We start from the raw sequence: 15000 nt of genomic DNA, 5'->3' as shown, positions 1-15000 counted from the left end.
CAAGCGAGTAGGGGAACCGTTCCTTCCGTTCAGTAAGGGAATACAAGCATTACGGGGAGTTTTATAGAATATGAATTTGACTCTTCCCAACTCAAGTCAAGCGAAGCGTAGTGAGGAAGGAGGTAGCGAAGCTACTAGAGAAAGGCTAAGTGAAGTACTTCTCGGGACTTCTCTTTTCTTCTTTCAAATTCTTCTCTTCTCTTCTTGCTTATCACCGACTTTCCGAGCGTAGTCTGTAGTAGGGAGGGCCATTCTCGCAGGAAGTAGCATACTCATGTTGCCTGCTTTCGTTCCTTTCGTCTCGAAGGCCGGTTCAGTAATAGTTCAAATCCTTCTAACTGGCTAGTGCATTAAGGATCGAAGACCTCCGGGCCAGCAGTGAACGAAGTGTTAAAGTAGAGAGAGAAGCGAATTAAAAACCCTCAGCCGGCCAAGCCAAACTCCAGCGTTGCTAATAGTCAACTTGGCTCTTGTTTGTGGCCTTCCTTCTCTCCGGGGTAGCGTCATTAGTCGCAATAGTCCTTCTTAGTAAACTACAGCCTCGTTGTTAATTGACTATTGACTCGCCCCCACACCACAGGCTCGATAACTAGTGCGGGAATGCTGGCTAGTATAACAGCCCTTCCAGTCTCGAAATAGGCTGTGGCGTCAGGAAAGAGTGACGAATATCGATTATTTGTAGGGGCTCGTGCCTTCGTTCCAGCTAGAGTAGTTTCTGTCTGTCCTCCGGCAGCGAGTGGAGTAGATGAACGTAGCTAGTATAGTCTATAAAATGATATTTTAGTTTTTTAGATTATTGTACCGTCGGGGAGATTATTGTATAGTGGGGGCTCTTCTCTTAGGGTTTCGAGTTGGAACCTCTAGTCTCGGTCTCATCTCACAGCAAGCTGTGTGGTCTAATCCTAGCTATAGGTCCTTCGTCCATTAGTCGGTATTCCGTTAGCAGTTCACGAAGTGAACGAGTTCAGGAGGGCTCCTTCACGGAGTTAGTGAGGCGACTGAACGAACAGAAAGCGGGGAGGCGGCTACAGTACTTAAGACCCTAAAACACGTATACCGACTGAACGAAGGGTTCAGGAAGTATCTCCCCCACTTACTATATAGGGCTGACGGCACTCAACTAAGGGACTTCGGGCCAGAAGAAAAAAAAAGACTGTTTACTGACGGGACTAAGGGACGAGACGAAATAGATCTTTGGCTTTCGAGTATTCACCTCCTTCCCTTGTCAGGCCTTTTCGTCGAGATAGTCCGGTGTTATTCGAGTTCCTGCTGTAAGCCTAAGCCTAATAAGGTTCTTTATTCCTCTTCATTTTCCCTAAAATCTCGTGATCCTAACCCTCTCTATTCCTTATACCCGGGAATCTATTTTTTGCCTCCCTTCTTCCAACGAGTTCAGTCAAGCGAGCGATGAAGCGAGCCCTTAAAAGATAGTCATCCTTACTTGACTTCTCTAGCGTTGAACGAGTTCCGGGCTAAGGACGAAGCTCGTACTTTAGGTGGAAGCTTGTGGAGAAGTTGAGCTTGGACCCCCAGATCCAATAACCGTTTGAACACTTCTGTCCAGAACCTCCCAGTGAACCTAGGGTCCTATCACTGATGATGGTCCGGGGTATGCCCTAGTACTTTAGATCATCTTTAATAAATCATCTTGCAGCTTATTCTGCAGTACAGTTAGTAGGGGCTGGGGTGAAGATGGCATAGAACTCATGTCTAGTACAACCTTTACCTGCCCAGATCTCGATTATGGAACTTCTGTCCACTTCACAAGTCCATCGGGCTGGCAAAGGCTAGCACAAGCAAGCGTCCCTAATTCCATTCCACCTGAAGGTTTGCAAGCTATGGTGGGAAGTCTATTTTCTCCCCAACCAATTACCATCACTCAGAATGATTTTGACATTCGCAATCCCCATACTCGACCCCTGTATGTAGAGGCCTTTGTAGACCACTACCAAATCAAGAGGGTGGTCTACGATCAGCTCGACCACCGGGAACGAGGGAGAGGCATGCATGGTACCGATTCGATTCACCATACCACCGTTGAACCATCCGACCACCCACCAAATTGAGAGAGGGGGGTTGTTAAAGCATCTAGAATAGATGGTAGAATCCGCTCCCTCTCTTATTGAAACTCAGAGGAATAGAAGTGGGCAGGGCTCGTTGATGATCGCCACTGTCTCTTCATAACAAGGTGGTGGCAGGACCGTGGCTAGATGTATCCGGTTAGTAAGAATGAAAGGTAGTCTAGGGATGGATCGTATCCCCATTGTATGACTCTGTAACGATGGGACCGGTAGTAATGTGTACGTAGCTTTACATAAGTGCGGAACCGCTACTGCCTTGAGGATAAGGATAGTTGTTACAGTTAGGTTCTATGGCCAATGTAGCTAAATGAAACCTGGCTGTCTTTAGGCAGATTGTTGGATGACAGGTCAAGCTATGGGGACAGGAGAACTAATCAATCAGTCTGTTCTGTCCCCTCTAGCCAGCAAGTTAGCTTATCTGTAGCGAAGCTTGCTATAAGGTTAGCTCGTAAATCAGATTGTTTTAGCAGAGAGGTAGCGCTAGCTACTTGTTATAGAAGGGTAGCTCGAAGAGGGAATGAAGTAAGCCAAGCTGGAGTTCTGGAGTGGAACGGAACTTTTGTTCGAGTGGGTAAACAGATGGCAAGACGGGGAAGAGAGCTACGGTAGTAGTTCGCAAACCAGCGGTTCGGGCTAGCGGTATAGGAGTGGATGTTTCAAGAACGAAAAAAAGAGATCGAATAAGGTGAGCTCGTAGATCAGTGCTATTCGTAGATCATAGTTCAGCTAGCGGTAGAAGTGTGGACAGCGAGTCCGCAAACCTGAATTGAGGTGAGTAGCCGGGTAACGAGTGAAAGCTCTGGCCCGCATGACAGAGAAACTAGCACCCGTAAGTAAACAACCTTAATTCATGAATTAGCCAGCAAGCTAGGAGTTCAAGTCACAGTAGTAGTTCGTAGGCAGGGAAATCAAAACCGTAAGTAAACTAGTTGCTTCGCTTAGCCTACTGTGTATCCTTCTAACAAAGCAAGCTACCTCTAACAAGCAAGTAGCTACCGCCCGTTCGCTTCGCTTCTGGTTTTGCTTTCGAGCCTTAGTTCCGCGGGCTTACCTAGCTGCCAGAAGACTTAGCTGACCTCACGAGCTGCTACTTCCACATCAGCTACTGCGCTACTTAGCTTTCACTAGCCTGCCCTTTAAGTACAGTTCAAGTTTGAACCACGAGTAAAATATCATAATGCCATATCTTACTGCGGGGGCTGCGACTTTCTCTCTTTTGCTGTGGAAAGCGACACTAGCTGGCTTGTTAGGGTTAGCTGGAGTAGCTAGTTTACTCAGATAAGTAAAGGCCGTACTCCTTCCTGCGATCAGGAATAGCGGCCTTTGAGCTCTAACTCAGAACAGCAAAGCTACAGCTCCTTTACTTAGCTGCAAGTTCCAAAGGGTGTTAGAAGCTTGAAGCTAAGGGTACAAATTTAGAGGATTAGATTACTGGGTTACCTGTTTGTTTCAGTCAAGCTCGCTGCCTAATCAGATGCTCCAGTTTCGCTTTAGCTCCCTAGCTACTAGCTCTAACTCAACAGCCACAATACCTTACTTTGCTTTAGCTGAACAGTTCCAATCCTTACTTGGCTGGAAGTACAAGAAGGTGCGTAGCTTGCTTGTCACACAGGTCGTCTTTGGCTCGTCTCCTTCCGCGATACGCACTTGGTAGTAGCCCGACCGTAGATTCAACTTCGAGAAGATAAAAGCTTATCTGGCCAATCCACCTGTTCTGGCTCCACCTTAACCTGGCCTTAGTTAGCTCTTTCGGACTAGCCTTTTGAAGCTTTCTCGCTTCCTCTTAAAGGGGAAACACCCGCTAAGGCACTAATAACAGAAACAGCTAATACCGTTCCTCCCCTATCTCTTAAAGCTTCTGCCTTCAGACTTGCCTTGCTTTCCTGCCCTCGGCCTTCAGACGGGATGCTCTAGTTGCTGCTGCTCTTAGCTGAATGCCTTTCTTCGCCCTACAGCTAGTGGAGACAACGACTAAGAAGATTGACGACAGGAGAACACCGTGGCTTTACGACTTTTCTGTTATTACTAATCCTTCCCTTCTTTCTAGGCCTGGACTAATGCTTTCTTATGTCTGTCATTAGCTTAAGGCTAGTGTAACGGAGGGCTTCCTCGCAAGAAAGAAGCTTTATAGTCAGGGGTGAAACGGCTTGTTTGGCTTTCTTCTTTCTGACTACAAGGACTAATGAACTTCTTTTTTTTCCGTACGCTAGGATCGTTCAGGCGGAAAACCGAGTTGCGTACTGGGTGAAGTTTAGTCCTTCGGACCTTTCAATCTCACTACCTTATTAGTATTAGTCCTTCGGAGGCCACTCGCACACTTTAAGGGCTGTTAAAGGTATTGCACTACGATAGACTCCTGCCGTTGCTAAAGGTAAGATTTGAAAGCCGCTTAAGCAAAAAAAAAAAGATTCCTAAATGGTCAAAGTCTATCTTGTCTTTACCACGAGTCATTTTCCTTGGCTAACAAACATTGTCGTTTTGCCCAGCAAGATACGGCCAAAAAGCCGTATCGCGCTAGGCGCTCACGTTTTTTGGCTTCTTCAATTGTGTTTCTCCCTCATAGAGGAAATAAGTAAGGTGGTATACCATAATAATCCGCTTATTGGAACTCCTTCTAATGACCTATGCATTCTGTTATCATTTCCAGTTGGACGATCCGTTAATCCGGAAGAAACTCACTGTTTCCATTTTTATTTTAGGGCAGTCGCTCTGCCTTGGAGCAGATGAAGCCTTCCTTCTTTCTTATCGGTCCGCTTTGGCTCCTGATCTTGAGCTCGCTGTTCTTGGCCTTAGGCTTGGCTTCTTCTTGGAGTCCTTGCCTTTTCGAGACTTTAGGCCCTTGCCCTTGGCCTGGTCTCGACTCCCCCTGGCTAAGTACTTTCAATGACGCAGGCTAGCTGCCTGTGCCGCCCCCCCCCCTATCTAGTAAGTAAAGGGACATTTTGGCGCTGGTTGGAGCCCCTTCATGAAATCGAAGAGCCGGTCCTCTTCCGTCATATCCAAAATGTCCAGGGAGAACTACGAAAGAGATGGCCTTCACATACTCGCGTATGGGGCCTGTTTGCTTCAGGCTCATCAACATGGCGGACCACAACCGGGCAGGAACCCTCAATTCTGCCTGAAACTCGTCCCCCAAATTGATCTAATTGCACTTCACGCTCCGCGTTCTTTACGTCTTTTGGTCCGCCACCAGAACTTGGCTGAACCATCAAGATACATGGCAGCCGTATTCACCGACGTCTCCTCGGACGTTGTCCGACAAGCCGCTCCATATCCCATTGTTCTCTAACGCCTTAGCATCTCGGGTGCCAACGAATGCCTTTGGTTTCGCTTGATTCGAACCATCTCCGTCGAGCCACTGCTTACGGCCTTCTTTAGTATGGTGACCTCGTCCGTCAGGCCACCCATTTGGGCTCGAAACACTTCCACGACCCCCTGTCCTTGGCCTTCCATCATGGTCCGCCTGACCAGCCTATCTTTCTCCAGAGAAGCCGCTCGAAATCTGTCCCTTCAGTTGTGTAACAAGGCGATCCACACGATCACGAGTCCGCTCCCGTCGAGCCTCTTCGACGGCACTAGCCTACGGGTTCTTCCCACTAGCCATGGCTTGGCCTAACCTTTGGCTCTGATACCACTTGTCAGCCGTAGGGAAACGCAATGAAGGTGTTACTCTGGCTGTTTCCCTCCTCTTTCTCTTATTCCCTTGTGACTCTTCCCATTGGTATTGATTGAAAGAGTCCGCATGAATAAGGAACTCCATTGGATGACACAGGATACACGGCAGGGCAGAAAGAAGGCTCCTCAATCTAATCAAAAAGACATCCGAAGATCTCCCAAAAAGGAATCGAAACAGAAGGGCGCTATCTTAAGGGTCCTCCCGCGAAAGCTCAATAAAGAAGCAGACCAATTAGCAAAAGAGGCCAGGCCGCCTCAGGCGGACCCTGAGAAGGTTTTGGTCGAAGCTAGAAGACGGCTGGACGAACTGAAAGACAAGATGAGAGTCATTAAGTGGGCTGTTGAGGGCGCAGGTGTCATTGTGATGCCTTGCCCTTTTTCGCTCCTGCAATCAAACTAAAGCGCTAACGAGCAATCAAACAAAGGAAAGCCTTTATTGATTTGATATAAAATCGCTCACCCGGTGATCGTAGACCACCCTCGCTTTTTGTTCAATTATAAATTTTTAACCACTTTGATGGAGATTTGTAGCATCATTCAAGTAAATACAGATTGAGATCGTAGAAACATGAGCTTGTGATATAGCTACACCTAATTCCGGACCGGTTAATGCAAGAACTATAAATAAAGGACCAGGATCTCCTATGAAATATAAAATATCATTCATACATAGCATAGTCCAAGCGGACCCACTTAAAATCTTTACTGAACTATGACCGGCCATCATATTAGCAAATAAACGTATTCCTGAGCTTAATGCGCGAAAACAATGAGGGATTAGCTCAAGGAGTACTAAAAAAGGTGCTAACGGCAGTGGGACTCCTGCGGGTAATGAGAAGCTTAAAAAATGAAGCCCATTTCTTTGAAATCCCACAATAGTAATGCCAATAAAAATCGGAAATGAGAGACCCAAAGTAATGAGAAAATGACTTGTAACTGTGAAGCTATAAGGTATCATACCCTGGGGATTACGAAATAACGAAAAAGTAAAAGTGACCGAGATGCGAGGGGAAAACTTTTGTTTAACATTTCCGGAAAGACCACCTATTTGTTCGTTTACCGGGTTCGGCACGAAATCATGAATAAGCTCTACCAAGGATTGCCAAGCATTTGGTACTGAGTTTCCCCCTCCGTTTTTAGTAACAAAATGAACCAGAAGTAGGACCAAACTGAGAGTTAGCAGCATAGACAAAGATGGATTTGTGAATGAGAAATACAAGTTTCCTATATTCATAGGAATCAATGGGAGAATGGCAAATTGCTCAAGTGGGCTGTTGGGCGTAATCGTAAGAAACACTTTTTATTTAATCCCTGTAGTTCCGCTTCATGCTCTAAAAATTCAGAAAGACTTGTCGGAAATCGCCGGTTGGGTTGGTCCGACCAAGAAAGGCATGGGAGCAAAGAATCCACTCCCTCAGCGAAGAAGAAAGTCCTGAGCGCTAGCGCGCCAGAACCAAGCAACGGCTAGCGCGCCCTTTAGAGTAAGTAAAGCGCGGTAGCGCATCCAGCAATCAAACTACTTCGCCCCTAACAGAGTCAAGGCAACGGTGCTCTACGATCAGCTAGCTCAGCCGTTGCTTGGTTGCATGGGGCGCGTTAGCACGCGCAGTAGTTTGATTGCTGCTAGCGCGGCGCGTTAGCGCAGTAGTTTTCTTGCTCCATAAGCGCTGACGCGCGCCAGAAAGAAGCAAGTCCTTCCGCGAACAAGCAACGGTGGTCGTAGATCAGCTAGCGCTCAGGACTTGCTTCTTCGCTTATGGACTTGCTTGGTTCTCGCTTGGGCCGAGTGTTGTAAAGACTGGCTACCTATAAAGATCCATCACTGCACACTTTCTATATATCTGTCTCCATTATCGGCTGCATGCTCTAGTTATGAATCGGGTATAGAACCAATGGGGATGCTTGGTTACAATTCCGAATCCGCTATTACTGCTTTAGTTTTTGTTGTTTTTGATGTCGAAACGGTCTTTATCCATGGGCAATGAGTTTCGATGTATTGGGCGTATCCGTATTTATATTATAGAAGCTTTTATTTTCGTGCTTGCTTGTCTCGCTCTCATATTGGAAGGCTAGGTTTGGAACCCTCTAGTAACTGAATCGCTAGAAAGATCTCTTCTTTCGTTTAAACCAAACCTAGGTGGGCCCTAAACCAAAGCTTTGATCGCTGCGCTTCCCCCTTATTCTTAGTCCTCTTACCATACACCACTTCGAATGGTGACTTCCCCCCTTACTTAACATAGGCCGATTCACATCGTTTTTATAGGAAAACTCTGCAGTTGGAAGAACTTATTCCCACTTGCTCGGTCTCCCTTGCACTAAGCTCCTCAGCAAGTCTTCCAGTAAACCGACGACTGGAGTCTGGCCGTCCTGAGTGAGTTGCACTGCTAAACCTCAGTTCAGTGCCTAATTTCTTCCATAGCACCCTCCATTAGATTAGAGGGCAGACTGGTGTCTTGATCGGACGTAATGCTCCCCTTTCGTCATAAGGCGTGGTTTATCACAACCTAATTCTGATCCAATCACGATCATGGGGTAGCCCGGTTCTAATTCCATATGCAGATTCTAATTTCAATCAAGACCCCGAAGCTTATTTAGTTCCAGATGATGCAGAGCCAATTCTAATTCCGGATCCAATCCCATCTCCTGAGCTATACCTAACACTTCTGAAAATGTAGATTTGCCCGGACTTATTTAATAAGGCGAGATGGAGACCCTGATTTGGACCCTCGTGATCGAGCTTATGATTGTCAAGAACGCGGAGCCATAGTCAAACGATCCAAACCAGGTTGAGAGCGTCGAAGCAACTCCACCTGAAGCACTCACTTCTACTCCTGTCCTGCTGTGGAAGCAGTGGCCGGAAGCTTCACTGTGGAGGCAGGCGGTCTGATGGAGCTGATTAGATCCACAACCGAGATGGAGCCATCCCTGGAACCCAGGAGCGAAGCTATCCCTCCGGAGGCTGGCCCACAAGAATCCATCTCAGGATTAGAACCTGCAATACAAAGACTAACCATGGAGGTCACTGAAGCTGCTGAATCGACCTCTGAGAAGGAAGAAGAACAAGAGCTACTGCGGTTGAGGAACAAGCCGTCGTGGCTGCACCTGTCAAGTTACACGATCTTTCTCTTTGCCCGCTTTGATTAGGCTTTATTCCCGAGCGCTCTTTTGAAATGCTCTGGTGGAGCTGGAGAAGCAAGACTAGCCCTCATTAGTCAAGCTTCGGCCTTGCCTTTCTAATCGGCATCTTTTGATCGTTTCACTGTCATAATGGGAAAGATCCACTACACTGGCCCGAGAAGGTGTGTAAACGGTCACTCTATAACTAGTTGGTATCAATGGACACTATTTTCATTTATCAAACAAAATGAAGTAGGGACCTAAGCACGAAGCTATTACACAATCAAAGCCTTTTTCATCTCCTGCGAACAGACGCACAAGATAACCTTTGGTACACGCCACTAGCTGTTTAACCACTTTACCGAGAACAGTCAAATCACACAATTCATTGGCTTCTCCTCTAAGGAAGTAAAAATGGTCGATTACTAATAAACCCCGGTGCCTGTCCCCTAGTTGAAGTGAAAGAAAGCCACCCACCCTAAGGGAGAGAAGAAGAGTTGTCCCCTCTGTTCCCCCGGGGGTGTAGTCTTTAGTCCCCAGTTTTGGATGAATCAAGATGGGGCCGAATGGACTTCATTTAAAGGGAGGTCTCTAGCTCTCACTCGCCCTTGATTCCCGGATTCATTCTCGTCCTGATCCACCATGGAGTAGCTGCTTACTTATAGCTCAGCCTTCCTCTTACCTTCTGTTGCTTGTACCGTGACCGAATGCCATACTCACTTATAAGATAGCCGAAGGAGTCTCTTTCTGTCTGGAGGACTTCGAACCAAGCATGATTTAGCCAGATTCAGAATCAACATTAGAGAAGCTTCATTGCCGTAGACTAGCCTTATTGAGACTAAACGTACTTATTGAAAACTTGCTTATCTATGATGAATGTCAATAGCTGTTGCTGTTCCAGCCATTTTATTTTTCTAAATGGGATAGCTATAAGCTCCACCGCGTTAGTAATTTCTTGATATAGCTGATCCACGGCAGGGTCAAAGCTTGACGTTGAGGCTCTCCCTCACCCAACTCATCGGAAATTCAATTCCATTTCTTACGCTTTCATGAATTCTTAAGGAATTGTTTCATAAATGGCCCTTCCTCTTACCTTCTGTTGATTAATTACTTACCCACAAGAGGGAAGCTAAACTAAACGAGAAAATAAGAGCCTTACCCAGATCGAGATGAACTTCGCTACCTGAACTATGGGTCCTGTCGTCCGCCTAATTAGTGGGGATCAAACGGATCGCTAACGAGCAAGAAGCCTACGCACTTGCCTTTAGGGGAAAGCAACCAAAGCCGGGAATATAACAACAGGGGCCTTCCCGGCGTTGATGGGACCAGTACTGGTGGGTTCATCAGGTACCGCTTAATCTTATCGAACTCACCTTGCAGTAGGCGGAGGCGAACTGATCAACGAGAAGCAACAAGCAACGGGTGAACTCAACAGGTGTACCGGAATCTTCAGTCACCTTACCTTAATTGGACAAAAAAGCTTCCCCTAGAGGACACTGAACCTTTTCACTAAATCTATCGGCTACCTAACTGTCGGGCCCGCTTTTCTTTTACCTTCCGCACCGGCTTGAGGCCTGGGGTTTCCCACTCTCAAAAGAGAAGCCCTCTTTCAAGTCCAATGTTGTCTAGTCTAGTCTAGTCGAGTCAAGTCTTTAAAGAAAGAAAGGAAGTATTGTTTTCTAGTCTCATTAGCGTTAGAGTGACTTACCCACTTCAGGGAAGGAAGGCATCTATAACTAACCTACCTAACAGACAGACTTACCGTCCTAAACAACAAGGGAAGGCAAAGACAGGCTAGTCTTATCACTTCTAGTAGAGTCTAGTCTATTCTTGTTAGAGTGAAAGAGCTTGGGGCGAAGGCTTCTCTAACCTTCCTTTTTTTTTGACTCTTTATAGAACGGAACTTTTCCCTTCACTAGTATCTTGTTATTTCCTTTGTTAGCGACCTACGCTCAAAAAAACTTGTTCCACTACTCTCTTAAATAGATCAACCATTTCTTCATTCCCTTAGTCTTGACTTCCTAACGATCCTAATCCTAGTACGACCTACAGAAGAAGGTAAGTCGGGTATTCTATTTTGGGAAACAGGACTGATTATCCCTGTTGACTTGCATTTGAGGTTGCCTTAGCTCGCTCCGTCTCAGGAAGACGGGTGCTCGCTGCGGCTGTAAGAGTTCTTTCACCTATTCCTTTAGAGTTCTATAACAATATGAAATGCCACTTTCTTTAGATTCTTTTCTCTCTTAGGCAAGGGGGATCCTGAACTCAACATCTTATTCTTATTTGAAGCTCTGTTAGGATAGCTCACTTATACTCTCGTTTGAGTTACAGGATTGGCTAGACTTACCGACAAGAAAAAAGGCAAAGGGAAGGGTCGGGTCTCTCTCTTGACTGGACTGATTGACCACAGGGAATAACCAGAAGGCTAGTTCTTTTTTTAGTTACTGGACAGGAAGGATTGACCTACTACCTTACCGGACTACAAAAAAGAAAGAAATTCTAGTTCGTTTTACTTTATTGGCTAGACTGACTGATCGACTGAAGGAAGGGAAGGCTACCTATAGAAGAGTGAGTAGAAGAGCGAGCTAATTCGATTATCCATTCCGAACTGACTCTTTATCCCATCGATAAGTAAGGATATTACTTTCCAGTCATGGAAGGGCAAGCTGATTCAAATTCAGCAAATCCAGATCCTCGTGGAGAAGGCTTCAGAGCTGATTCGGATTAAACAAATATCCCGGCGTATGAGTATGACTCTCCCGATTACGTTATAGATTGTGGGTCAACTTCGACAGATTCATGGGTGTGCATCCTACCCCCCCATTTTCCATTGATCGAATCATAGGACCCCTTTTCGACCCATAATCCGAAGGTTCCGCCTCCGTTGAATATGTTACTCCTGATGATCCGCTTCTCCCAATTGGGGTAGCTGGCGCACATCTCTTTCTGGGTAGGATAGGTTTCAACCTTCTATCACTAACCCTAGCAAGAAAAGCTTTTATCCACCGGAATGTGGAGATAGAAGACCCTCCAATGAATAGTAGCTAGAAAGAATAAGATGGATTGACCTGCTTCTCTTCATTAGGGACTAGTTTATTGAAAGGAATAAATGAGAAGAGTCTCCATTCGACCCAATAGAGCTTGATCCAATAGATCTCGATGATTTCCTTTCTTCACCTCCCCTGGAGTAGGGTGGAGAACAAACAAAACCTGTTCTCTTTGCGTTAATCGGATCAGTTGGATTCCTATCCACGGCTTACCCTGGAGACACAAGAAATAGCTCGGTTGGACTCCTAGACCCGCTAGAGGCTCCTATTAAACCATTCCTTGGAAGTGGAAGAAGCACGAATGAAACAAGTCCAAGCTTAGACCCGCTAGATCTGCTGGAACCTGTATCTGGGTTTGACTCTTATGGGGCATGGCACGTTCCACCCCCACGGAATTCTCCAACCCCGATTGATCTACTACTTCTCCAACTAGGCCAGTTGGAACACCTTAGACATGTGGAGGTTCTACCAACCCCTTCGATATTGATCCAAGCCAAGCATTTGGCACAACGCGATATGAGTCCAGTTGGCGAACTTCTTCTCCAGTCATTCGATCACTTCTATCGGTCTATCATGAGCTTACCCGAACTAAAGGTGGGGATCGAGTAACGGATCCAGATGAAAAAGGATATGCAGGTATAGGAGGATAGGCGGGTATAGAAGGCTATGCAGATGGAGAAGATTCTGTTTCGACTCATCATCCGACTAGGCAATATGTTCTAGAATAGAGTCCCCTTAGATCTGGATCTGGAACCTTACTATCATTTCAGGTTCTATCTCCGAACAGTAGGGATCCACAACTTCCCCCAGGAACCCTCTATCCGGAGCACTTGGAGAAATAGCTCTCGATAGAGGCACTAGGCCATAAAGATGAAACTTCTGATCCCGGTCTATTAAGAAATGAAAACTTCCATCCCCAGCCTATCTATTTAGAAGTAGAAGCGCTCTTACCGGCCTATAGGGACTCATTCCAAGAAAATGTTCCCCACAGAACGACGAGTAGTGTGGTTCAGCTTCAACAAATAAGTAGTGTGTGTGTGCAGCATCAATAGCATCTTACACGGATGGGCGTGATCAAAAGATATTATCCCTATCTGAGGATCTCTCATCTTCAGGTGAATCCCCTTTTCCCACTTTTGATGCCTCTTCTCCATGGTTGGTCGTGCTTGGCATCGATCCGGTTCACCAAATTCGGATAGAGAAGATCCAGACGGAGGAGATGCAGATGGAGAAAGAAATCCAGATATCGCCCCATTCAAGAAATAAAGATCCCCATGGCATAGGCTATGACGTTTGTAAGATCTAGCTCTCCTTCTCCTCGAATAATAGGATCCATTTCCATTCGGAGGTGAAGGTTCACATGGAAACCGCTTCGATGCTGATCCGGTTCAATAGATCCAGCTGGAGAGACATCCCCAAGAAAAGAGATTCTCTTTCTGGATGATCATCCGGGTGTGAAGGTCGTGACGTATACACCAGATGGAGAAGGCTTCTTATGACTCGTAGGAGATATGGCCCCTTTTCGACTGCTAATGAGAGGGTTCCACCTGACATTCCTTCTGTATTTCATAAAGGGCCCCTTTTTGTTCGTTCGTCTACAAGAGCTTTAGTATTTGCTCCCTAGAGAGATGACTCACATGCATCCAGGCCTACGATTTGGAATCGAAAGCATCAAATCAATATCGAATCGAGTTTGGCGCTAGGGGTTGAATGACTTGTCTATTTGCTAATCGAATCCATCCCCAGGTGCTTTTATTGGACACGGCTAGTTGCGTCCAGCTAAAAACCGGTATTGGATCCATAACAGCTAGATTGGACAGATAGATAGCTTCACCCCCAACCAATAATGATCGAATTGCTGATGGAAGTGGTTTGGGGACGCCGATTGATCCCCCTCATTCATGTGGGGGCCGGTTGGCGCCTCTCGGAGCAGAAGGGTCCATAAGTAGGGCTCGACAGTTGGTTGATATGAACGTATTAACCGGGGATCGACCGGAAGGCGGTATTTGCACTTCCCTCTTCTTCTTCGGTTGGAGGAGGTTCTAATTATAGCTTGTTATCTCCTTCTCATCCCGCCAAATGGAATATGAGAGCTTTCATTTGCCCCGAAACTAGATTATTGACATAGTAACAACCTGGTCAATTCGAGAGATTCTGAACCCCTAGTATGATACTATTCCCCTGATTCGGGGTGGCCCGCTCTTACGCCCGTGCCATTCTAATTAGAGCTCGGATAACTATCTTTGGATTAGTGTTTGAAGGACGCCTTTGGCCGGATAGCCACCTCCTATAGTATCCTCTCAGCTTACTAGGTATGCCTGACCCATAGACCATATCTACTTTCCCTTGCCAGTGCTTAGCTTTACCGATACACCTTGCCCTTTACCGGTATACCATACCCTCTTAGTGGACTAACCCTATTTCGATATAGGCGGGATGCGCAACTTTATATATGCGGGATGCACAACATACCCTATTGGCTCAGTAACCCTATTCTAGATAGGCGGATCATAAGAAGGAGATAGGCAGATTCGAGAACTAGGGACCTCAAGAGGCGGTCCTGGTCAACAACTATAGGCGATTGTCACATTGGAGGCTTCTACTCCTGTTGAGGGGCGAGGACATTACAGTCCAGTGAAGGCACTATTGAGGTAGATCTTCTTCTTGGTGAAAGCTTCAACCGCCTCAACCCGCCACGGGCATGAGTGGAACCTACCTCCCCTCCAGTTTAGTGAAGTTGAGACCTCTCCCTCAACCCTGTAGGGTGTGACTGGACTTTTACCCTAGACCCGCCATCCTTAGCAACAGATTGAAGTTGTCAAAATTCCTCCAACCGCTTTGGCACGTAAACTCATTCGCCCTCTGAAGCATGTCTATCAACTGGACTTACCGGATTCTATAGACCGATTATAACGTTTGAGCTTTACTCCAACGATTGCCCTTGGGCAGGCCAGTCAATGCTTGACTCAACTAGAAGAAGCAGAAGAATTCACCCCAACTGAAATGGTAGTCCACCTCATGAGGAGAGTACCCTAAGCTAGATTAGGACCGTCTTAGCGACCTGGCACTCTTAGAGAAGC

The 15000-nt window shown here is 46.4% G+C and overlaps 1 protein-coding gene across 1 annotated transcript in view; it reads right to left on the bottom strand.

Moving 5' to 3' along the window:
- LOC122067952 (ATP synthase subunit a) overlaps nt 1-9735 on the bottom strand; it is a 9900-nt gene extending 165 nt beyond the window's left edge. Inside the window, exon 1 of the mRNA XM_042631784.1 lies at nt 1-9735. This exon is cut by the window's left edge and continues 165 nt beyond it. Within this exon, the coding sequence (XP_042487718.1) occupies nt 6262-6990 (729 nt within the window). The 5' untranslated portion in view covers nt 6991-9735 and the 3' untranslated portion in view covers nt 1-6261.
- Between the last annotated feature and the right edge of the window lie 5265 nt (nt 9736-15000).

This window comes from Macadamia integrifolia, unplaced genomic scaffold (genome assembly GCF_013358625.1).
Source record: "Macadamia integrifolia cultivar HAES 741 unplaced genomic scaffold, SCU_Mint_v3 scaffold3269, whole genome shotgun sequence".
Taxonomy (NCBI): Eukaryota; Viridiplantae; Streptophyta; class Magnoliopsida; order Proteales; family Proteaceae; genus Macadamia; species Macadamia integrifolia.
The sequence above is the reverse complement of the archived record's forward strand: the minus strand, read 5'-3'. Positions and strand labels throughout refer to the sequence as shown.